This window comes from Morone saxatilis, unplaced genomic scaffold (genome assembly GCF_004916995.1).
Source record: "Morone saxatilis isolate NCDOM2014 unplaced genomic scaffold, NCSU_SB_2.0 Contig6, whole genome shotgun sequence".
In the NCBI taxonomy this organism is placed as follows: domain Eukaryota; kingdom Metazoa; phylum Chordata; class Actinopteri; family Moronidae; genus Morone; species Morone saxatilis.
The window spans coordinates 12,887,613-12,912,374 of record NW_023340206.1 but is presented as its reverse complement, the minus strand read 5'-3'; the positions used below and the strand labels follow the sequence as shown (position 1 = coordinate 12,912,374).

Sequence of the window (24,762 nt, the reverse complement as noted above, 5' to 3'; positions counted from 1 at the left end):
AATGAGTGTGAGTGTGAGTGTGTGTGTGTGTGTGTGTCTTACATGCAGGCTGGGGTGGTAGGTGAGCAGTCCGTTGTCACACAGCGTCACGTACTTCTTCTTCCACTCCTTGTTGAGGGATTTACCGCTCCTCTTCAGCAGCATGCCCTGCAGACAGAACAGGTGTTTAACCCACAGTTTGACACTTTAAACGCTGTTTATACTATGTATTGAAATTATTGCTGTTAGAATTGGAAATACTCCATACATAACAGGTTTAAAACCAAACGGGATAGAAACAAATATAGTACTGTATGCAGATGATGCAACGTTTTTTTCTAGATACATGATTTATATCTTATTCTCCAACTTTTCTAAATTGACCAAACTTAACAGAGTAGGACCGTTGAGAGACAAATGGACCAACCAAACAGCAAACAAAAATTGTCCTTTGGAATAATAAGCCTGATGAGATCTCAAATCAGTAAGAGCACTTGTTTAATCTAAAGTGTTATAGTAAGCTGAAGCTGAAGACACGGGTGTCCGCATACTTTTGGCCATACATCACACAGTCTGAGTTTCATTGTGTCCTATTTGTGCATTTTTACACCATCTTGATCCTTCGATTCTGCTCTTTGTGCACATTGGAGCTAAATTACATTCAGAGGCTTCGGAGCGAAGATAACGAGCTTATAGCCAGAAGAGGGATTAAATAAGAGCTCATCTCTCCACAACAAAACATTTTAACGTCAGACATTTGCACCGGAGCTGAAAGGAGCTGGATGTAAAGCAGCGAGAAGAGAAAAGATGGAGAGAAATCAGCAGTTATTTAATTGTCCGACTCGTTTCTTTTTCTCCCTCTCTCTCCTACGCACATCAGCTGCGGCTGACTGACCGTTTAGGCCGAGCGACCGCCCGCTCGCCCGCCCACACTTCATTTGAGCCGGATTCATTAGGTTAGAGAGAGAGAGAGAGCAAGAAGGTCAAAGAGAAAGCGAGAGAGAGGGAATCGAAATGGGAGAAAGAAGAGAGATCAAAAAGAGAAGAGAAGGGGAGAGAGGTAGGGGGGAGAGTGGGAGGCGGCGGCGGGGGATAAAACTGTCCGCTGATTAGCAATTACAGCCGTGCTGCCACGCGTGTCACTTCACTGGACCTCTACAACATTAACACTCCGACAGAGGATATTAATAGAGTCCAGCCGTGAAGGGAGGAAGGGGGGGAGTTAGAGGCACCACTGAAGAAGAGGGGGAGGGGAGGGAGGGTGAGATGGACAGGCCGGCTGATGGACAGAAGCCTGCTCTCCGCCCGCCCCGACCGCTCAGCTTTCATTAAGGCGGTCGGTGGTGGTGGGACAGAGCGGCAGGCCCGGGGTCACCCTCGCCGCCAGTGACGGCAGATTCGGTGTAATTGGCGGTGACATAACGCCAGGAAGGAACGCCTCAGAGTGACAAAGAGGGAAGTCGAATGCGGGCGGTGGTGGAGGAGCCACGAAACAAATGAGCCAAATCTGTCAACGTCTAAAACATCGTCCTAAAATAGTGTAAAAAGTGAGACGTTTGACAGCAAATCATCCAGTGACAGAAAGAACATCTGGAGAAATTAAATATACTTTCCCTGTGTTCCCCTGAGTGTACGGGCCAAAACATCTTTAAACATGGTAGAAACATTTGTCCCGCCTGGTGTTGGAATCCTTACGAGTGAAATACTGCCACACTTTTAGCTCAGCAATTTAACCATGATTAAGGTAGCTATGAGCTAGTGGTAGGCTACCTGCAGCCAGAGCCATGTACACAGAGTTGCCATAACGTTAACTAGCGAAGGCAAAGTGCGGTGAGGCCTCTGTTACCTGCACCAGAGGGCAACTATGCCAATATGCCTAACAAAATTAACATGCTAACACACTAGAGTACGATGTCAACTAAGGTAGATATGATGCATTGACTGAAAGCGCCTTATACCCCAGGGGGCCGTAACCACAGGCCTCAGCAGACTCCACCAGGGTTACACTCTGCGTCTGGCTCGGCCAAACTGTCGTGTCTCTCAGGGACTGAAATTAATTCAGTGAAACCGACATTTAAACGTCATTTAACCAACTCAAACTCACATCTGCTGCATTAAAGTTGTATCAGTCTTCAACAGCCCAGAAGGACCATCACTACATTATTGTGCTCTTTAATGAAAATAGAAAAATGGAAAAGATTCAGTCCTTTTCTAGTTATGACACCTCTAGTTTCGAGCAGTAATGTTTGATATTTAACAGACCAATGCCTGTGAAGCTCTTTATCATCATTAACTAATAAAAAACATCAATATTCGTGTGGAATAACAAGAGGAAGAACTGTTTGCCACCTATGGAGAGCCAAACTTTAAGAGCTGCTCATCTAATCTGATGCAGAAGAAGTGTAGCATCAGTTACAGCCTGAACAGAAAACACGTTGTTATACATCTGTAGAGCTTCATCAGGCCAGTAATTTCGCAGCGTTTCCACTAATTTGAGCTCGTGTCAGGAGGAAGTAAAGCAGAGCAGTGTGTGTTTGTGTGTGTGTGTGTGCGCATTGCTGCAACAACAGGGGTTCCCCACGGTGCGCTAAACGCGACTTGACGAGCTTCCCGCTGCTCTGAAGTGAAAGCTGCCGGCAGCCGTGCAGCTGTCAGGCCAGCTGATCATCCATTACTGCCTGTTAGTGAGCGAGCGGCAACATGTTTCCAGGCAGAGAGAGACAGAGGACAGAGAGGAGAGAAGAGAGAGGAAGAAGAGAGAGAGAGAGAGAGAGAGAGAGAAGAAGAGACCAGAGAGAGAGAGAGAGAAGAGAGAGAGAATGGTGTTTACACTGTCATCAATTAGGATTTTTTTTAGGTCAGCTCAGACTCATGGGATTTGATCAATTTTAATCAATCAAAAAGCCAATTTCACAGATACATTTACAGACTGAGAATAAAGAATACAGTCAATAATACCAAGTTTAAGTTAGGCCATATGACTTCTATAGAAAGAAAATGTTTGATCATTACAGTATAGATTCAAGTTTATTGCAACTTTGGTGGCAAGTTCTGTGTTATTATTGGTTGTGTTGTTAGTCTGTGCTGTTTATTAAGTTTTATGGGTAAAAATAAAGTAAATATTAATCTTAAGTCAACAGAAGAGACTTCTAAGATTTGAATACAACAAGAAAGAAAGGCAAGAAATAAGAGAATAATTACCATTAGAGGTTGTTGGACATCAAATAAATTTATATTTCAAGTTCAAGAGGTTGACAGTTAGTGCACTGCCTAAAGATGATAGTTGTGTTTTTTCTTCAGTTCATCAGAAAAACTTACAAAACAAAAGCATTTAAAGTGCAGGGATGAATGCTATCTCACACTGTCAACCAATATCCTCCTTTTTGCTTATTATTTTATTGAGAAATCGATGTCTGGAACTTTAAATAAAATAAAGACAAATACACTGAACATTAAACCAAAAAAAAAAAACCCCAGAGTTGACTAAAAAAGCTAAAAACAAAGAGTAAAAACTACTTTTGCACAAGAAGGAAGTCGCAGGGATTAAAAGTAAAGACTAAATGAGAAGGTCAGTAGGATGGTTGAATGATGTTGAAGTGGACCATTGATCTCCAACCACTGCAGGCCGGGACTGAACTAAACTGAGGGGTGAGCCAATATTTCTTGCACTTTTCCATCCAAACCTGGTATTTGGGGAGGGAGACGTCAGCAAATTAATTTTGGCCATCCATCCTGGGGATGACAAGCGATCAGTTTGCTCGAGGGGAAGGCTAATTGAACGCCGCGTCGAAATCCTCCTGATGGGTAATATCTTTCATTATTCACCTCCCCGGGCTTCGTGACACACACACGTCGCCTCTTATTTTACCTTCGGGAAGGGGGGGTGGGGGGCCAGCCATGACAGCTCACAAGGTCTCCACATGGGAAAATAGATGTGGGGAGATAAATACATCCTCAGATATACTCTCTCCTCGCTGTACCGAGGCACTTCTCCGCCCCGGTGAAGTATTGTGGGGTAGTGCTTAGGAAAAGGTCGCTAGCTTGGGGGGCCGAGGAGATGAAGTCATTTGTTAGGCATCCAAAAACGTCCAAGGGCATTACTGAGATTCACAGTTGTGGGTTCTTCTTTAAAGAACAAAAGTCCAAGTGAACACAACTAGGAATGTAGGATTATATCTAATGGAAGAGTCTTCCATTAGATATAAATGCTAGTTATAGATCCCCCAAAACACAAAACTCCTCCGGACACACTCCCTCTTCTTTCATGCTGAGACACTTCTTTGCCTCGGTGAAGTATTGTGGTGTAGTGCTTAAGTAAAGGTCGCTAGCTTGGGGGAAGCCGAAAGATGAAGTCATTCGTTAGACGACGCATCTGAAAATGTTCACAGGCTCATACCTGAGGGTCCCTGATTAAAGACCGCAGAAGTCACATGTCGGACATGTTAGAAGAGGTAAATGTTGGATGGAACGTTGGACGTTATCAGGAAGAAGAGAAAGGTTTGCTCAAAAGTTGCTCAAAACGGTAAAATTCTGAAAAATGACAACAAGAAACCACAAAATTAAACATAATTCCTTCTCACAAACATCAATTACCTTCCATTGTGTGAATCTAAGCAACGCAACAAAGAAACCGCCTGATAAAAGAACTTTTTTCAGGTTTGTTTTCTCCTGGAAGCTGCCTGTCTATTGATACAGACTAATCTACTCTCTAATCACTCAATCACCCCCCTATTTTCCTCAGACAATGGACTCTCCCCAGGCCTGTTGAAGGGAGTGACAGCGGATCTTAGAGGAGATATAGGGGAGGCACTATCTGTGGAAAAGACCCTCCAGAGAACTGGGATGATCTCGAAGAGGCCGGAGCCCTTTTGTTCTTCAATGTCCCTGGAGAGCAGGAGGCTAAATTAGAGGTGTCACCCTCCCGCCAACAGCAGAGCGGGGGATGACGGCGGATGGGAGGGAAGCCGGACGCTTCCCTCCTCTATCGTGGCGGGCCATCTGATCCGGCCTGAGCAACGATCGCGGGTCATCCATCATCCTCTCAGACAGAGCAGAGTGTGTTGGTTTGTATTGAGTCTGAGATCACAGTCAGGTTCTCAATGTGGCTGCTCACAGAAGACAAAAAGGGATATAAAGGAAAGTGTGTCTCACTGGAGGTAAACATCACCTTGGTGATGACAGGAATGATGCTTCATGTCAAATCGGAGGTCTTCTGCGCAGCACTAAACGTTCACGTCAGACAGAATTAAAGAAAGAATAAAACATGTAAAAAGGGCCCGCTGCACTTTTATATCCTTTGAAGCATTTGTCATCAACTATGAGTTAGGAGAACAGATCCGAGGCCGTGATATAATCTTTGGCTCATGACCCTTTAAAATTAAGTATTTTCGACAGTAACCCCTCATCAGGTTGTGAGGTTAGGGCCTCAGGTTAAACTGATTACATATCTACACTTACAGCGGTTATTTCTTTGATTGTTGAAGGTCCAGTGTGTAACATTTAGGAGGATCTATTGACAGAAAAGGAATATAATATTCATAGGGTATGTTTTCATTAGTGTATAATTACCTGAAAATAGGAATTGTTGTGTTTTTGTTCCCTTAGGAGGAGCTGTTTTTATCTACACGTAATTGTCTAAGGTTGGAGAGATCACACTAAAATGGTTATTTATACTCAGATTGAGTCATTTAAAGGAATTATAGAGGTCTGAAGAGGTGAAAATATTCTGTATTCCACAAAAAAACATAATCTTGTTTGACAGATCTTTAAAAAAAATCACATACATTTTCTGACCTCTCAGATTTATATTGGGGGGGGGGGGGGGGGGGGGATATTTGTATTAAAAGTGTTTAGGGATGGGAATCGAGAGCCGGTTCCAAATGGATTGGAAAATCCATCGGACCTTCTGAGGTTATTAATTCCTTTAACAGTGCAGGGAGGTTTTTCTGGCTAAGAAACCCTAAAAGAAAACGAATGTTGTACAAATATTCTTTCATTTCATCCATTCATTTTTAGACGATGAGAGACAGACTGGGGCCTGCTTTCACACAGAAAACTGATCAGGAATCAATGAGGGAAGTGATGAAGAATTAGGCCAATAAGCAAAACTGACAATGTCATTGGTGTCATTAAAGACACCTCAAAAACCTGCTTGGTTTGGTGATTTATGTTTAGGGGCAGATTTTAGTTGTCTGATAACAGATCATAAAATATTTCTTGCTTTTTTACTGGTGAACTACAGCTCTTGAAAAAAAGTGTTTCTGGCTCCAGACCTATGTTTTTAATTTTTAAAATAATTGTCTGCTATTAAAAGCACACATTTAGAGGAGCCTTGGCAGAGCTCTGTGTTCTCTGAGTGTTTTCTAGTTTAAAGCATCATTTCCTTCCATGCGGTACTTGACCTGATGACAGTCACTGCAGGGGACGATGGAGGGACCAGAACAACACCAAAGCAGAGAACAAAACGCACTACTAACATCAAAACGCACACACCAACACACACACAGCAGCATCAGTCTCCATGACAAGGTCGGCGTTGATGAGGCAAGGACGGCGAAGGGCAGGCCCAGGGGAGCAGGACGCAGACCAGATCAAATAAAACACCACAGAAGAAGAGGGGGGTTGAAGAGGAGCTGATTTATCTGATAAGAGTTCTGGGTAATTAATTAGAAACTCAATTATCCAAACCTTACTTCAGCAGTCTCAATTCATTAGTGGATAAAAAACCTCGCCCCTCGCTCGCCTGACAACCAGAGAGAGACAGGATGTGAAGAAAACACGACTCCTCTTCCTCAGCGAGAGACCCTCAGGTCGCCGCTGGCCGCTTTTGTCCAGCTCATCATCAGACGTGTGTACACAACACACCCAAACACAAACACACACGCAGCGTGAAACAACAAAGCAACCACAGGGACACTTCCAGCGTGCTCGCAGCAACACCCCGGCGCCAAACAACAAAACTGTCGCGAGTGCTCCGTGGAGACCGCCGCGCCGAGGCGTAATGAGCACAATCTAAAAATGCTCTTTGATTGACGCCTGTGTTCCTTGTTTTAATTATTTCTCAAACTAAAGAGGGAGAGACATCCCTCTAACACATCCTCGACCCCACCCACCCCCCGAAAAATCTAATTTCCAGGGGTTAGTGTGCATGACAAAAATGTCATCATGGCCAAAATGGCTCCGAGCAGTGACAACCTTTCCCAGGGAAATGATATTTTTCCAATCCGGCGGAAGGCGGATCGTGTCACCCTCGTTAAAGCCTTGATAGCAGGTCTTTAATATTCACCGTCTTAATTAGGGCCGCAGTTAATTTCATTAAATTCTTTGGCTGCTAAATGAAGCAGATTATGAGACATCTTTTATTGCGAAGCGTGAAATTACAGCCTGCCCGCTGCCAATGGCGGGGCGAAACTAATGAATTACAGGGTAAATAACACCCGAATTAACCATCCAATTTAACTCCTTACAAAGCGCCCGGCGCCGAGGGGGGACGAGTAGACTTGTCAAAACCACCCAGCCCCGTGCTCGTCTGCAACCCCGCGAGAGGCAATTACAACCCGCGACACTAATCAGCTCCTCGCAGGAACAAGACAACCCCGTCCGAGACTCGTGCAGGAATCTGACTCAGAGTTCATGTACAGTAGGAGGTCGTCCAGCTGGAGGTCAGGGGATCTATTAACTGCTGTTTTTACACAAAGCATCAGGAGTTCAGTGATCCTCTGATGCTGGAAATGTGCTCTCTATACAGGAAGCTTAGAAGAATCAAGAAAAAGACATGCAGGAGTGTAGCTCTGTGGGAAAACCCGAGGGACGACAGAAACATGGCAAAAACTTGAATTTGAAGGTCTTGGTTTGAAGGCCCTCGAGGTCTTGAGTGCGCACCGTGTAATTACAACATCCGTGGTTTGATTCCCACTGGGAACCTTGTTGTATGTCATCCTTCTCACTCTCTTGCTATGTCTGTCTCTACTGTAAACCATCAAATAAAGACTGAAAAAACCCAAAAATAACAAGGAATTTGGACTTTTTAATTACATAATTTGGGGCTTCTATGGTTCTTATATTCATACCTTTTGTCTATAATTTCTACTAGCTGAAAAAACCTTTTATCTAGTGTCCCTTGTATGTTTTCTAGCCCTGTAGCTGTCATACATCCTGCTGTAAACACGTGCCTGAATTATATATATCGGCATTGAAAAACCCATATCAGTCGAACACAAAGTAGAGCTGAAACCTGGGAGCACAATGACGTCACTAAGATTATCTGAACCACTTGTGGAGGTCAAACTGAAAGTGACACCAACTGCGATCACTACGGTAAGTTGAAGTAAAAAGTTTATAGTTTAATGGAGAACAGGGCTGACCGATGGTCCAAAATGGTCTCCAACACATCTGAAGATATTTGGTTTGTTCCACTGTTATGATCCTTTAATTTCTATATTGTTTCCATCAACTCACCACTCTTGGGATGATGAAGCATTGATCATCAAGCCCTGAACGTGGATTTAGTGTCACACCCTGAGCAGAGTTGCAGTTCAGTTGCAGGAACTTGTGCTCAAAGTGGGCACAGAACCAAACATTAGTTAAACAGGGCTATGAAGTGCTTTAATGTGCTTCAGAAATCTGACAAATGTCAAGTGTGTGACTGGTAGTATCAGGGTTCAAGAGTTCTTGGGAAACAGGACTTAATTAGGGTTTAAGGTGCATCATTAGTTTAATACGGATATTAGTGTCTCAGAACCTTCAAAATCCATCTCATGATTTTGACTTTCAGTGTATTAAAAGTGAAGAATCACTTATTCCTCTTGTCATCCATCACTGGGTCGGCCTTGAGCGAGATGCTGAGTGCCCAAATCGCTCCAGTGGAGCTGCTCACCAGTAAAAGGTTGTTTGTACTGGGCAGCTTCCAGGTGGGACTCGGTCAAAGTGTGTAAAAACACCACAGCGCTCAGTCAACCTTCACTGAGTAAATAAAGGTTTGGAAGAAATAATTTAAAAAAAACACCTCTCTGGTGTGTCTGCGGTCCCAGCGGCTCGGCTGCTGTGTCGGAGGAAATTAATTTGTTAGATTGTTGGTTTTCAAAGCGCCTCGGTCAGCCGCTTGACAGAGACATGAGCGAGCCTCTCCCTCTCTCTCCGGTAATTAGCGGCTAATTAGCGGCGTGGAGCAGATGTCGGAGGAGCCCTGCGCCGTCAACAGCCTCTGTAAACAAAGCTGGACGCATCCGCTCACTTCAAGAAAGAAGAAGAAGAAAAAAAGGAGCCATCAGCTGCCGGTGCAGCCAGTGTTTCCTCTGTGGTTTCATGTGGCAGCGGAGCGTCTTAGCAGGAGGTTTCAGCTTTGACTCCACATGTGTTTCCTTTTTTAGATCCTCGAGCAGGTCGCAGAGATAAATGTTGTCCCTCAGAGAGTTAATTATAAGAAACATGTTCATTCTTGGGTCTTTAAAATTATATTTTACTAAATTTAACTGCTGCAGTTGTTCCCACTGTAAGAATTTGTCTGTGGCGGAAAGTCATTTTTACAGTCTATAAGACTGAACTTGAATGCACCATTCTTGAGTTTTCGAACAATCTGCAGTTTCATTTCAGTTTCATCGAGGAAACATGACTCTAGGTGATAACTTTGTCCGAGAGTGATGAAGAAAGTCAACAAACATGTTGAATAAAACATCCTGTAAGATAGATTTAATTAGCTACTTCACAACCTCACCGAACTAAATCTTTTCTTATTGTTTTGATCCCGAGCAACAGAACTTACTGTATGTTTAACTTTGAACAAGAAGTTTAATCATGTACAAATAATCTGTCACAATAATGTCAATAAGACTTCTTTAACCACATCATACAGCACTGTTAACGCTTTAATGTGTTTATCGAACTTAAAACATTCAATTGATTTTTAAACCAAAACGCTAACACTTCATCGTTGTGGCTTCTCCTCCTGAATTTACTTTCTTGTGTCTGATGTGAAAGTAAATAAGAGATATTTTTCAGATTCACCTGCAGACAAACTGAATGAGAAACTGTTTCTGAGTGCTCGTTGGGCTACATGACACATCTGACCTTCATCCCGCCCACACACACACACACACACACAACACACACACACACACACACACACACACAACACACACACACACACTCTGGGCCTGTTTTAATGTGAGTGGAAATATAAATGTTTGTGTGTGTGAATGCTTTTCTGTACACAATGTGTGTGTTTGTGTGGATTTGTACCGGTTAATTGCCTCAGAGTGGAAGTCCGCCCCGTTCTCATTACAGCCAGCAGAGTCCACCATGTCCTGGTCTCAGTGTGTGTGTGTGTGTGTGTGTGTGTGGGGGTTTTTAATGAGCGCTGGACTCTCTTAACGAAGGCGTTCTCCTTTCACAAAAGGCGAACTGAACTGCCGTCACCTTGAGTGGTCGAGAGTCGCTCTAATGAGATCAGGGCGAACAAGTGGTTTAAGCACTCAAACACACACTCACACAGGTACAAGATAAGAATGAGCTGTAGAGGAAGACGAAGTGGTAGTTGGGTAAAGAAGACATCACCGTCCGCCCTCGCAAATGAAAATTAAAGGCAAATTTAAAACCAGAAATAGTCACTGGACTTCAAAACAAAGCAGGATAATTAGACTGAATTTGGTTTAACTTCATAATTCAGTCAGACGTTGTATTATTCAAACTCATATTCTCATATTGAAGTTTTGAAAGCACCTGGAAGCTCACAGCTGTATATTAAAATCACAATGTGAACCTTGAGAGGAACCTGACTGTACGGCGGTGTGTGTGTGTGTGTGTTGTGGCGAGGAATGTGATGCTGCTAATCTCTCTGGCAGATGTCGGACTCCGTTAGGTCACCAGCCCGGCCTCCTCCTTCCTCCAAGGTACGGCGGTAATCAGCGGTCAGTTAATGACGCAGACTCCTGACTAAACCAATCATCAATTTACATTTCATGATTTAAGACTTTCTCCAACACACATCCAAACCATTTCAAATCTGAGCACATTTTAACTAATTAATTTTCATTTAATTACTGGTGTTGGTTAAGATGGCGGCAGCTGATGAACCAGGCTTATTACAGGACTACAACTGATAATTCTGCTAACTGATTCTGTGAACTATTTATTTTCTAACTCAGCTCTGTCTTGGTCGTTTTTATGCTGATGACACCATCTTGTACGCCAACTTTAACTTAAAGCTAAATGGCTGCAGTGTCCAAACCTTTACATGCTCTAAATGAAGATCTATTAGGAATTTGGTTGGATGGATTCTTATATCGAGACAGTGCTTGTTTCTCCTTTCCAAACCAATAAACATTATAAAACCCACCATAAGATGTATATTGGATTATAAATATATAGTGTATGCTGCTGTACTACTGTACCATTTGATTCATTACACAAGAAACCTATATGTTACTTGGCTAATTTCTTTCACAATGAAGCCAAAGAAGCCACGTAAAATGAGTGGACAAAGAGAAGTCAGAAATGACTGATTAAGCCTGTGGTTGGTGTGTTATTCTATGTTAAAAATATGTGTTGAGTTCATATTAGGGAAACAGAAAAGCGATGGAGAGTCAGACCACCGTCTCATTAAAAACAAGTGTGAACACGGTGCTAATGGGAGGACATGCAGAAAGTAAAATGGAGTGCAAATGGAGCGTTAATGGGGAAAAGGTAGTTGAACCTTGAATGTGAAGTGCAATCTCTTCTCTACACACTTGCACACACTCAGAGTCTAATTAGGGAGCAGGTCTGCGGTGTGTTGAGCCCGCCGTCGACACTGAGGAGCAGGCAGGGAGACGAGGCGAGAGCGACCACAGGGAACCATCAAATCAATTAACATCCACTTCCAAAAAAATACAACAGGAGGAAGCTCGGTGCTCTGCCTCACAGCGCTGCCTCTTCTGCTTTATTCTGCTCTGGAGGGTTTATTGTGTCAGCCATGTCGTGCCATGGCGGGCTAAGTATGTGTCCGGCTTTATTAGAATGGATTTCATCAGTTGACTTAATAAATAAGCTTCTGGTGAGCAGGTTTTGGATAATGAATACTGCATGATAACCAACTTCCTGTTCAATAGTCGTCTGTTAATGTGGATTTAATCATTTCAGGCTCAAACTTCATGAGTAGTTTAATAAATGTGGTTTTATATCTCGTACAGAAACTGAAGATGAGTTTGAATTTTTAAAGTAAACTTATATGCTGATGAGATGCTCCTATTTCTTAAGATAAATAAACTAAAACTCTCAACGATCAAATGCAGTTTCATTCAACTTGAACATCATATTAGCTGTGAGTTGAACTCGTTTAAGTGTCTAATTTACCGGAGCTATTACAAAGATAACACACAAGGCTGCTGAATTCAATACTAACCTTCATCACATTATTACGAAAATAAAAAACAGCCATGACTGATCTTGACATGTATTACAGACATTCTTCAAACTACTACTACTACTACAACAAAGGTTTAATCCTAAAGCAGGGCATGCTGGGAAGTAATGCCGATGTGCTGATCATGTTTATTTGGAAACCTAATTTAATGAGTTAAGTGAACTCATCTTTTCAAGTCAGAAGGACTTATGTTTAATAAGCTCTGAAGCTAAATCTTGACCAACATGAATTATAAAAAATGTTTTCCTGTTAAAAGGTTTTTTGGGGGGTTTCCTCGCCCAAATTGATGGTCATTGCCCCCTCAGGCAAATGGTGATTTTGGGTTATATAAATCAAATTAAATACAATACAAAATGTCCGTAAGTAAAAAATAATTATTTTTCATGTAAAAGAGGTTTTTCAGTTCACAGCGACGTCCGTAAAAAGTTCGACTCCTCTTTTATCCTTAAAAATGAAATCCGACATGTTTCCAATAAGTATGTTTAAGAACCACCTAGTGACGAGTGTTTCTGCACTCCAGCCTGCACTCAGAACAAATTAACGGGACCAAAAAGCTTGCCCATGCCTGCTGGGCTCCACCGCTGCATTAACACCACAGAAGAAGAAGAAAGCGGTGTGTTTGAAGCCGCTGGGAGCTGGAGAGGAATCATCACACGATGCGGACGGCTGCAATTACTGCGGGCTCTGCTGCGACAGCACGGCGGGGTCCGTCCTTAAACGACGGCCCCCCAAACACAAACAGCAGCAACACATGCCTCCCCCCTCTCTCCCTCTCTCACAGTCTGTCTCCATGTCCTTCGCCCACAGTCTGTCTCCATGTCTCTCGCCTGCTCTCTCCTGGCGAGGCGGCCCCTAATCAGAGATGCGATTTGTTCATTAGGAGATTACAAACGAGGCCGTGGCGGCGACACGAGAGGCCGCGATTAGTGCTCTCTAATTGCTTGTCGGCGGACCCCGCCACCGCTACCTCACACGCTACTCTTCTGCCACCCCTCTTACCCCCCCACCCGTCTCACCCACTGCTGCTCCAACGCGAAAGGAGCTCAAATTAATTCAGGTGCTCTCCTCGCCATCGCAGCAGGCGCGCGTGTGCAGAGATGTTCGCCCTCCCCTTCATCCTCTGCTTTCCCTTCTTCTTCTTTTACTCCTTTAAAACGCTGCTGCCAGCGCTCTGATAAAAGGCGCTCAGGAAGACAAAACAAGAGGAAAAGAAGTTGCTTTGAAAGGGAAACGAGGGGACATGAAGTGGACGAACAGAGGGAGAGACAGAAAAGAGGAAGAGAAAAGAGCAGCGGAGGGAGTGACAGTGAAATCCCTCTCCTTCTCCTAATGATCTGGTTGGAGGACCCGGGAGAGCCCCTCACTCTAATTGATGTTAAGTGTATGATTTCACTGTTAATCAAGGCCGAGGCATCAAACACAGAGAGGGAGAGAGAGAGAGGGGGAACAGACAGGAAGTCTCACCTGTTTGATGGGGATGGCTCGCCCGCTGCCGATGCTGTCGGCTCGAGCCTCCAGGCCTTTCTTGTCCTTGTCCGTCTCGTTCGCCTTCCTCGACTGTGGACCAGATAACAACCGTCATTACCAACACTGCGAAGAACCGGGGCTGATGTTTTCTTATTAAAATCATCACATGTTCCACCGAACGCGCCTTACTTGGTCTCAGTGTGGAAGCAGGGGCAGACATTTTCAGACTGGGGGTGTCTGAGTGTTCCAGTTATTCCCAATTTATGTAATTCCAACTCTGTTTATGGAGCCCAGTAAGCAGAAATATTCAAATACACTAAAATAACACCCTGGTTTCTGGATCAGCATAAAGTGTCTGCAAAGGGGGGACTCGTGGGGACCCACACAACCCATTTTCATTCAGATATCGAGGTCAGAGGTCAAGGGATCCTATTGAAAACGGCTATACCAGTTTATCCATCACCAAAATGTAGCCTAACTTTGGAGCAGTTATTCTTTATTGGTACCAATGGATGCGTTAGGGAGTTTAGTTTCTATCTTTAATATCCGCTACAGCCTCTGAAAGACGAAAGAAGAGTGGAGGAGGAAAAGATAATGGGGTGGCCAATCAGATTCCAGCCCCTACCTCTGGACACGCCCCTGTGTGTGTTTCAAAGGTCTATTTATTGGATGTTCTGGAGCTTTTAATCAATATTTAACTGCATGTGATGTTGATTGTTCTGTTACATTGCTCAGGAAATATGTTAATGTGAAAAATAAGCAAACTAAATGGATCTTGTTTGGTCAGTTGAATATTTTGGGGTTTTGATCGGACAAAACGAGACATTTGAAGACTTTCTGACACTTTTAAAACCTGAACAATTTCCAGCTTAATAGAGAAAATAAACAGCAGATTAATAGTGGACGTAAAGGAGCAGTGTGTGGGATTTAATGGCATCTAGTGGAGAAGTTTCAACCATGTGAATACAGCTCAGCCTTCCAAGCGTGAAGGAGAAACTACAGTGGCTGCAAAACTCTCCAAAAGGCCCAATCTAGAGCCAGTGGTTGGTTTGTCTGTTCTGGGCCACTGTAGAAACATGGCGGAGCTGATCAATTCCTTTTCTCACAGTTGAGGGCGTCAAACTTGTGCGTCTACGCTGCTGGAAACTCAAAAAAATTGATCAGGAATCAAAGAGGGAATCGGACCGATAAGCAGAATGGAATATGGCATCAATAAAATCTTACCAATTCCCATCTCTACTTATTATAAAGCCATATATTTATAACAGGAATGCTAACTACAACCTTTAAATTGAACTGAACTGTAGCTGTAATATTTAGAATGCTAATGGCTCCCAGTTTCAAACACATTATTTAACTGTATATTAGTGTTAAGATCTTTAATAAAACATTCACTACAGGCTTTTTTTAATACAAATTGCTGTATGATGTCCGTCCTCCACACAACACAGCTTGTTTGATTGTGGTTTTATTGGATCAATAAATCTGCACTGATTTTCATTAAATTCCACACATGTATGCATGTTTGTGATGAAGTCTGTAATCATAACGTTGACTGTCTTCAGGAAGTTTATCTAATAACTGAGAGCTGTTTTATTGTAACTTGGGTCTAGTTTTTAATGTTTGGTCACATGAGAAAATAAAAATAAGACCAGATTATAATAAATAATTATTCTTAGAAGAATAATTATTATTTAACGATGATATTCTCAGTCTGAGTATTTTCCACTTTTACTGCAACTAAAATGGTCAAATTTCAAACTGAAATCCATTAAGATTTATTGTCAGCACCTTCACAAAAAAGAAAAGGACTCACGGTGAAGAGGTTGGAGCGGCGTTTGGACTGCTTCCGCACGGGGGTCGGGGTGTTGGTGGTCTGCGGCACGTCGATGCGGAGCTCCTTCTGGCTGGTGCTGGGCGTGGATGGCACCGACGACGAGTAGTCGCTTAAACTGCCGCCGCCGTTACTCGTCTGGAAGGAGAAAAAAGGAACATTTTTATCACTCAGCTGCAGGATTTTCCTCCCTCAGCAACCTGAAATTTGAGATCACAAGGTTGTTTATTTGTGAATGTGTGATTTAGAAATCTGCATCGTTCTGGGATAAATCTCATGCATCAGGAAGGGAAAAAAAAAAAAGGTTTCCTAATGGTGTCTCATCAGTGTAATGGGCGTCTTCTGAACACTCGACAGTAATCAGTGAGAGCTAAAGATGCACCGAGGGCCGTTTTTCGTGGAGGCGGCGGGAAGATAAACACGGCTCTCGGGGGACGCGTCGGTGCTGCTCAGACACGCTGAGCGATGGCTTTTTAATGAGAAATCGATAGAGGATTGAGGGATGGGGATCGAAGAGCTGAACGGCCTGAAGCTCCAGTAACAGTGTGGATGAGGTTGTGTTCGTGCATTTTGACAAAGTAAAACTTAACTAATGGTCCATTTTTTAAGCTTTTTCCAGAGACAGACGGAGTTTGCTCATTTGATGAAGGCCATGAGATTCAGCTGAAAGCTCCAGAAAGAGCCGTACACGGACCTTCAGTTAAGATACATTCATCAAACTACATTCAAAATGTTATTTCAAAGTTCATTCTTAACCTTGGAATTTCAAAAACACTACGAGGTCCATTTAGTAGCTGTTCTGGAGCTTTTGATCATATCACATGTTCTTCTTCATGTTCTACCTGTAGTTCATGTTTTCATTTTCTGTCTACATTGGATGAGACAACTGGAGACAGAAATCTCCAGAGCAGCCACTAAATGGACCTTAAACTCTTCACTGCATCTCCAGTGCAAGTTAAATTAAAGATTGACGCCTAAAAGGTGATTAAAATTGACTAAATTTAGGTCTATAACAGAAACTTTACATTGATGTCGGTCTACAGGTTTTGCAGTTTTTACAGAAATCGGAAATTAAGGCCAGAAAACATTTTTATGTCAGACTGTGTTTACAGTCTTGTGTCTACTGTGTCTCAATTAATAAGCAGGATAAATAATTAAAAGTACAGTACACTCTACACTTTACATTATTATTACAGTTAAATTCTGTTTGAATGATTTCATTAAGACTGAACTGTGATCAAATATTAAATATCAATTAACAATAAAGACAAAAACAAGACATGAAGCACCGTCAAATGTATCTATGAATGTCAGAGTCAAACATGACCTGAACATATTGTGCAAATCTGAATATTCTTAATTTCCTCATTATTCAAACTGACATATGGGCTTAAAAAGTGTGTGTGAGTTAAAAAATGGCCAAACATCTGTTAGTAAATTTAATAAAATGCTGTTGAATCTTATTTTCTGTATGACTGTGACCATGTGACCTCTGACCTGGCTGATGTGGACGGCCGACACTTGCGTGGCGCAGACAGACGAGTGACTCGGTGAGTTTGGGAGTGACTTGCACGGCCCGATGGACAGCTGCTGCTTCTTCCTGGTGGCTACGATCTTCTGGGCGACTGTAACACACAAAGATTTCAAAATAAAATTCAAGACCACACATTCAAGACTTTTTGGCTTCTTTTTTGACAAATTCAGTGCTATTTGTTCTATTAGACAATTTATTTAAATTTCTTTACACAGAAATTAACCAAATGCTGAAATATAGACCTACTGTGTATATTATTTAAAATTAAGAAGGCCTTCTTGGGTCCTTGAGACCAAAAACGACTGGTATACAGCATACAGCATGCTGACGTTAGCGTTCAGCTCAACTGTTTAAAAAAGAGCTACAGAGGGAACTAAGTTTAATAAGTAGATCAATGAAATTCTAGTTCCTTGTGTAAATACATGTACTTTATTAAAGTGATAGTATCAAACACAAATACAGTTGGAAACACTAAACTATGTCCAGGTAGTCGAGGTTTAATCAAATGAACTAATTACAAATTCATTAATTTTGTTCTAAATACTTCATTTGAAGGTTTTTTTTAAACCATCTGAGTTTCTTCTCCTCTCTTGTGGCTGCCCTTGGCTCGGCCCCCGCGTCACCTGGAGCTAAATGTTTACGACTGGCTCCTCATTAACGAAGCCGGGGGCTTTAACGAGCCCAATTAAAACAATGGCTTCATCTGTGAGCGCATGAAACGGGGGCCTGTGTTTATTGGAACAGAGATAATGGAGTCACTAAAGTCTTAACTCTCTCCTGACTCCTCAAACACACCATCAGATACAACATTTTATCTCCACGAGCTCTGGTTCTGACCCGCACGGGGGCTTTTTTAGTGTAATTATTTACGAAGGCTGCTGAGACAGACGTTAGCATCCCCACAGACGAGATGCTACAGGCAGAAAGTGGACGGACCAATGGGAGCGAGCGTACCTGGCAGGCTGTATTTTACTTTAAGTGTTAAGAACAGTTATGATAAGGCCGTGCTAAATATTTAAACTGCACGGTTAATGCAATTTAACTTTATCCATCAATCTCGGTTCTGCTCTGAGAAGCTGCCATTTCTTCTAATGGAAACGTCTCCCCTTTGATCAGATTTATGACGGGGCTGCACCAGCGGGTGAGACATAAAGGGAGGAAGGGGGGGGAGAGGCTGACTCTGCAGTGTTTCACTTTAAAGACAAACGCTGGAGCTGAAGACCGCTGCAGATACAGGCCTCAGATATATCACATACAGCGGATGATTCTCCAGGTTCTCACTCCTCCTTTGGTCTGCGTCTTCTCACAAATCCACAAAGTGAAAACAACTCTGGTGAAGTCACTTCAAGGATGTGTTGGACGCCATAAATGTTCCACTATTAGATGGTGGATACCTGAAACATCTGGATCAATAAAAGAAGGAGCTGTACAAGAAGGAACACCAAATATAGAACTTAAAGCTCATCGCTACATCGTTCAAATGTCACCAGATCCAATAAACCCACAAACCGATCCTCCGTATAAAGTCAGTACATGTTTACGGACTATTGGAATTTGTACAAGTCACATGACAGTTTAAATAGTTTTACAAAATAACTGATTACGCAAGTTTATTGTGGCCTGATCTGACCTGTTAGCTTTAAGCCTCAGTCCATTAACATGAGATCATAACCTGGTGACCTATCAGAGGAACAAGCTGAGCTAACGTTAGCCCCCCCAGATATTGTACGTTTAACACGGCCTGTGATTGGTCAGGTCAGTCAGGATGGCTGCCAGCAATACCACAACAAACAGTAACTATGTGTTTTTATTGTCAATGATCAATAAATAACAGCATCATTTACCTATTGATGATTACAGATCCTCTAAATAGATTAAACGTCATTAACTCGATGCACAGATACGATGGATCTGATTAGTTTATTAGTGTGTGACAGTGACTGAATGTGTGTGTGTGAATATTTACACACTGGATGCAGTTGTGAGCGTCTGGACGTTCATGAGTGATTGTGTAAGAGCGCGTGTGGTCATCTCAGCTCATTAGTGTGCGCTAACGAAGCGCCCCGCATCTGCACTCTGACACGGATTAGAAAAAATAAAAGTGTGTGTGTATGTGTGTGTTGGGGGGGTTCATGTCGGTGTAATTAGGCTAATTAAATTAGCGCGCTGATGGACGAGGGAGCACAGCGCTGTCACCCTCCCTCCATCCCTCACACAGAGGTCACTCCCCCCTCCGACTGGACCAGGCTTCACTTCCCATTACAGCAAACTACATGTTCTCACACACACACACACAGCCTTAAACAAAGAAAACCACTGAAACAATAAGAGATAAAAACACTGATTATCTCACAAGGTTCTCGTATTTATTCGTAGTTTTGACTCCACAAAGTCGTTTTTTTTAAAAACCTCCAGAATTATTATCTTCACCATAAACTGACATTTTAACTATTTCATTGGGAATATTTTTAATAAATATTATAACGTTATAGAGACAAGCAAGTTCTCAAACTAAATTACGTTACACCAGAGCTCTTCTGATGATGTTTGAAAGTATTTTTTAAGCTAAAATAATCTGTTTATGGTTTGTTAAATATGAATATTAATCAGGTTTCTTTGTCAAAATCCCCCAAAAATCTGTTTTCTCTCATAGAAGAAGAAGAAAACTAAACAATATTCATATTCAACAGGATAAAAACAGGTTATTTTAGCTTAAAAAATACTAAAAACTACTAATAAAAAGGAGTTTATTTCTTTCATATCGATCAATAATGAACGAAATTGTTAATTTCAGACGTTTATTACATTAACCTCTGAAAACTGAGACGTTTTAAAGCCACAGAGGGAGTTTTATTGTTAATCTTTTATGCGATAAAACTGATTTTTGACAAATAAAACATGCTGTTTGAAACTGTACATTTGTACTTTCAGACACTTGGACTATTTTCTGACACTATAAAGACCAAACGATTAGTTAAATGACATTAACCTCTGAAAACTGAAGTTTTTAAGCCACGAGGGATCTTTTTGGTCCGTAAAAAACAAACAAATATCGTTTGAATCAGATTGTTTAGGCCCAATCTGTCCGAGAGTGAAAGAAAGAAATTAAACCCTGAAACTAAAGATTTTTATGAGATATCATTTCACTTTGAAATGAATTTTGGGGGTTTTTGAGTGACACAAGTGCCCATTTTGACCATTTCTGATACTACTGAGAGAAAACGATCAATTAATGAATGTAGAAAGTGATCATCACATTGATCGATGATGAATTTAAACGTTAATTTCAGGTCTGTCTGGTTTTAAAGCTGCGACAAACACACATCATCAGTCTGCACAGGGAGAGACAACTCCTCCTCCTCCTCCTCACCCCTTCTCTCTCCCCCTTCCTGAACACAGGAGTTGTCAGGACGACGAGCAGGCCAATTATTTTTAACGCTAAATGTTGTGGTCACTCGTGCAACTTCTCTCTCACCGTGCAGCCGCTGTAACTCATCAAAACCTTTATTAGGTTTACGATGCTCGCCACAGACCACCAATATGCAATTAGTGCGATCAGCGTTTCTCAAGGACCTTGCTTGCGCGGTGACGATCCAGCGATTAGAAGCTGAAATATGAGCACTGTAATTACAGCCCCCCCCCCCCCCCTCTTGCCGCGTCGATGCAGATCTGGTGAAGCGAAGGTCAGGAGTATGTGCGTTCCGAGATCAATACAAACACCGGTCCCTCTAAATTGTGCTTTATCCCCGTCGACAAAACACACAGCCACCGCTTGCGACGGCGTTAAATTGGTCCAATTCGAGAGGAGAGAAGATCTGAACAACAGCCGAACTTGAAACACAATCAATTCTAAATAATACATATCAATAAGACTCCAGCGAGGTGCAGGATGTTACAAATAATCTATAAAGCTTCATGCCACTGCAGTTGTAATTCTTGTGGAAAATCAACCTGATGCATCAGTTTATTTAGTTTTGGCTAAAAAATCACTTTTTATAAAAGATATTTTGGTCTAAAACCTTAAAATGACAAATTGTGTGAAAGAATCATTACTGTGGTTTAAAGAGCAAGTTCAACAGAAAAGTTAACATAACTGACCTACATAACATATACTGTGTATTTAATTCTTCGTACTTCAAAATAAAAAGATGAAGGGCCGTCAGTGAGTTCAGATGTTACTATCGACGCAACTTCTGAAACACAGTGGGTGTTGTGGTGGTGTGTGTGTGTGGCTGTTCTGACCAATAAGGAAGCGAGTTTTTTAATGGGTGAAGCGAAGGCCGAGGGGCATTACGAGTCCTCGCTGCAAAATTAGGTCACGCAAGAGTATTAAAGAGGATTTGTTGTGTGTGGTGGTTGGTGTGTGTGTGTTGTGTGTGTTGTGTTTTTTAGTTCAGTAACGACACACCCCAAAAGTCAACATTGAAATAGAAAAATTAAAACAGCACAGAAACTGCTTCATACAACACCACACCAACACACAAATAATACTTATAGACAACAACACACAACACACACACACACACACACACTACTAAGTTATAGACAACACAAGACCACACACACACCACACCACAAGAAGCACTGTCGGTAACACAAATCTTTTACAACACGTCTAAAATAGAAATAATACAACAAATGAAAACCAAAACAAAACACACACATCGATGTAATACATACACACACACAGACCCACACAAACACACACACCACACACAACAGGTGCTTCTGTTTCAGGTCGACAGAAAACATTAAACTCATCTTCTGCTGGGTGATTAAAACTATTAATGAGATAATGACGGAAAATACAAGAGACAGTGCAGAGACAAAACTACACACCCACACGAAACAGTCTAACAAACACCACGGTGAATAATTAGAAGATAATAAGGCAGCGGTTTAGTGGAAAGCTCCTCCTGGCCGGATTGCGCTAACACACACACACCCAACAACACACACACAACATGCACCACACCAGGTATTTCAGATCATCTGAACTTTATTTCGAGGCGTTGGACAGAAGCTGATGGACGAACTGCAGAAGACCTCTGAGGTCTGTGTTCCTGCGCTGCCCCCTTCAGGACAAACACAGCAACGACACCGGAGAGCTCTGCAGGCTTCTTTCCTCCTTCGATCATATTTCTATTTCTCTTCAGTTCAGACTCAAATGTAACAGGAGTAACTGTGTGTGTGTGTGTGTGTGTGTGTGTGTGTGTGTCTGATCCTTTACTACATCCATCTACTGCAGAACCAGAGCCCTTCACTGACCTAAAAGCCTTTCCACTGTTGGTTTCTACCAGTTTAAACTGCCTGGTTTCCACTTTTAGCCCAAAAATAAAACCCCACATTTGACGGCTCTTCCTCTTCCGAGCTGTCTTTCTGCCATTAAAGCTGAAAAGTGAGTGAAAACAAAAACCTGTGAGCGCAGACGGAGGTTTCAGGTGGATGCAGACGAAGCCAGAGGCCGGCAGGCTCCGCAGCCGCTCTGCTAATTAACCACAGACTCCGTTGTCATCCATTTCTCTCTAATTACAGCCGTTAACCCTGCGCCCGCCGCTTCATTAACTGCCTCTCCTCTTATTAATGTGCTCTCAGAATGTAAAACACCAGCCGCAGGGTTTACTATTCGCAACTTTTCTCCTCTCAGACTTCTGGATCAGGTGCAGTGCTCCAGATACAGGACCAGACTTTGACCTTTAACCTTCTCTGAAGTACTGAGACTGTGGCACTCTCATTAACACACTGATCTTCACTCGGAGCTTTCATATCCGACACAGGCAGCGTTTGTTTTAGCCTTGACAAGAGATTTCAGCCAAACAGGATACAGGAGACAAATAAATACAATAAAAAAAGAAAAGATAACAATTGACAGTAAAAACCAGAAAACAGAGGCTCCAAATTACAAACCAGATTAAAAAGAGTATTTGAAATACTGAGGGAGCTCTTCATTTGAACATCCAGAGGCAGCGAGTCCCACGGTTTAGGTTTTAGGTTTTCAGGACACTAGCGTTAGTTCAACCTCGTCAGACCGCTGTGCTGAAGACGCTCTGCTACGTTAAAGCTCGACCTGATGGGCGGGGTTTAAAGTCTTTGGAGAGGACTGGAAATGAAATCCAGTCTGTAACCAGGAGGTTGAATTAGTTCTGATCCAGAAAACTCAAAGGTCAGACATCACACAGCAGATCTGTGACCGCCTCAAAAGACCTGAATGTCCGGGTCAGTCAGGACCTTGACGACTCCGGACACCCTCCTCCTCCTCCTCCTCCTCCTATAATGTCTGATTCTTTTATTAATCCCGTCGGGGAATCGTCTCTCTTTGCAGGCCCCTGCCTCCCTTCGCCCTCGCTATGATAAAACTTAATTGCTGTTCGGTTTGAGCTAAATAGCTGAGCGGGTCCATTTCATTCTTAATTGACGTGTGATTAAGAGCGTCCGAATGGCTCTGGCCGGGGCTGTCGGGGGTGGGGGGGAGGAAAGTCACCTTCCCAGAGGACTGGACTCCGCTGTCCTGACCACAATAAGAGCTCTTACCGTCCTGGAAGACTCGCTCCACGTTGAGGCCGTAGGTGGCGCAGGTCTCGTAGTAGGTGCAGCGTTTGAGGTCGTTGGAGAGTTTCCTGGCTCGGCTGTCGTCGATCACTCTCGGGTTGGCGGAGCTGATGGCGTCTGAGAGGAAAAACGGCCACAAAAGAAGGAAATGAAATGACAGAAAACAACCTTATTCAACAGAGCAGATAAAAGGCTGCAAAACCCAATGCATTCTGGGCTTTGACCTTGAATAAATCTTCCGTTTCTGGCGTTTTTTAGAGACTTTTCATTATAAATGCTGTGTTGCGTTCAGGGTCCTGGTTTAAAAGGTGACAAATGGAAAAGGGAGAACAAGAGCTCATGTTTAAGGGAGAACACAGGGACTGTGGGTGGTACTCTGGCGCCCTCTGCTGTTTAACTGCAGGATGAACTGTGTTTCCCACATGTATTTTAACAGAGGATTTTATGTCCGTTTATTGTGTTTAAACAATACACAATAACATTAAACTCTATATTCGATGTCCTGACAGGACAATAAGCTGCTATAAACCTTTATAAAGGCCCTGTGAATTGTGTTTTTATTTCTATTTGAACTGTAACTGGTGTGCTGTCTCCATCGGGGAAGAGATTTCAATCTCAGGGGACTTCCTGTGTAAATAAACAGCCAGAATCTCACAAAAACACCAGGATACAAAGATTTGATCAGCACTAGTTTGGAGATGTTTATCATCCTGGTGGGGTATCCATATTTAAACAAACTGATGAAGATCCGACTGGGACTGAAAGGTTTTCTACTCAAAGAAATAAATTAGTGGTTTATCTGGCTTTAAATTAGACCCGAACGCAGCAGCCAGGAGCTCAGATATTGTTTAAATCGACTGTACAGAGAGACCAGAACCAGGTTTCTATGTGCCAGCTCTCTAAGTGTAACAGCAAAAAGACTCCACTGGGTGGCAGCAACGCCTCAGGAAAGCTTTACCTTAAGGAGGAGGAGGAAGAGTGTGTGTGTGAATGTGAGTGTGT

At 42.6% G+C, this 24,762-nt stretch overlaps 1 protein-coding gene across 1 annotated transcript in view; it reads right to left on the bottom strand.

Moving 5' to 3' along the window:
- Positions 1-24,762, bottom strand: part of LOC118339688 (arf-GAP with GTPase, ANK repeat and PH domain-containing protein 1-like) — a gene marked incomplete in the record, with an annotated part of 77,244 nt that overhangs the window by 33,405 nt on the left and 19,077 nt on the right. The window contains 5 exon segments of the mRNA XM_035677387.1: positions 43-147; positions 13,841-13,933; positions 15,660-15,815; positions 17,175-17,302; positions 23,743-23,877. Coding sequence (XP_035533280.1) covers positions 43-147; positions 13,841-13,933; positions 15,660-15,815; positions 17,175-17,302; positions 23,743-23,877 — 617 coding nt within the window.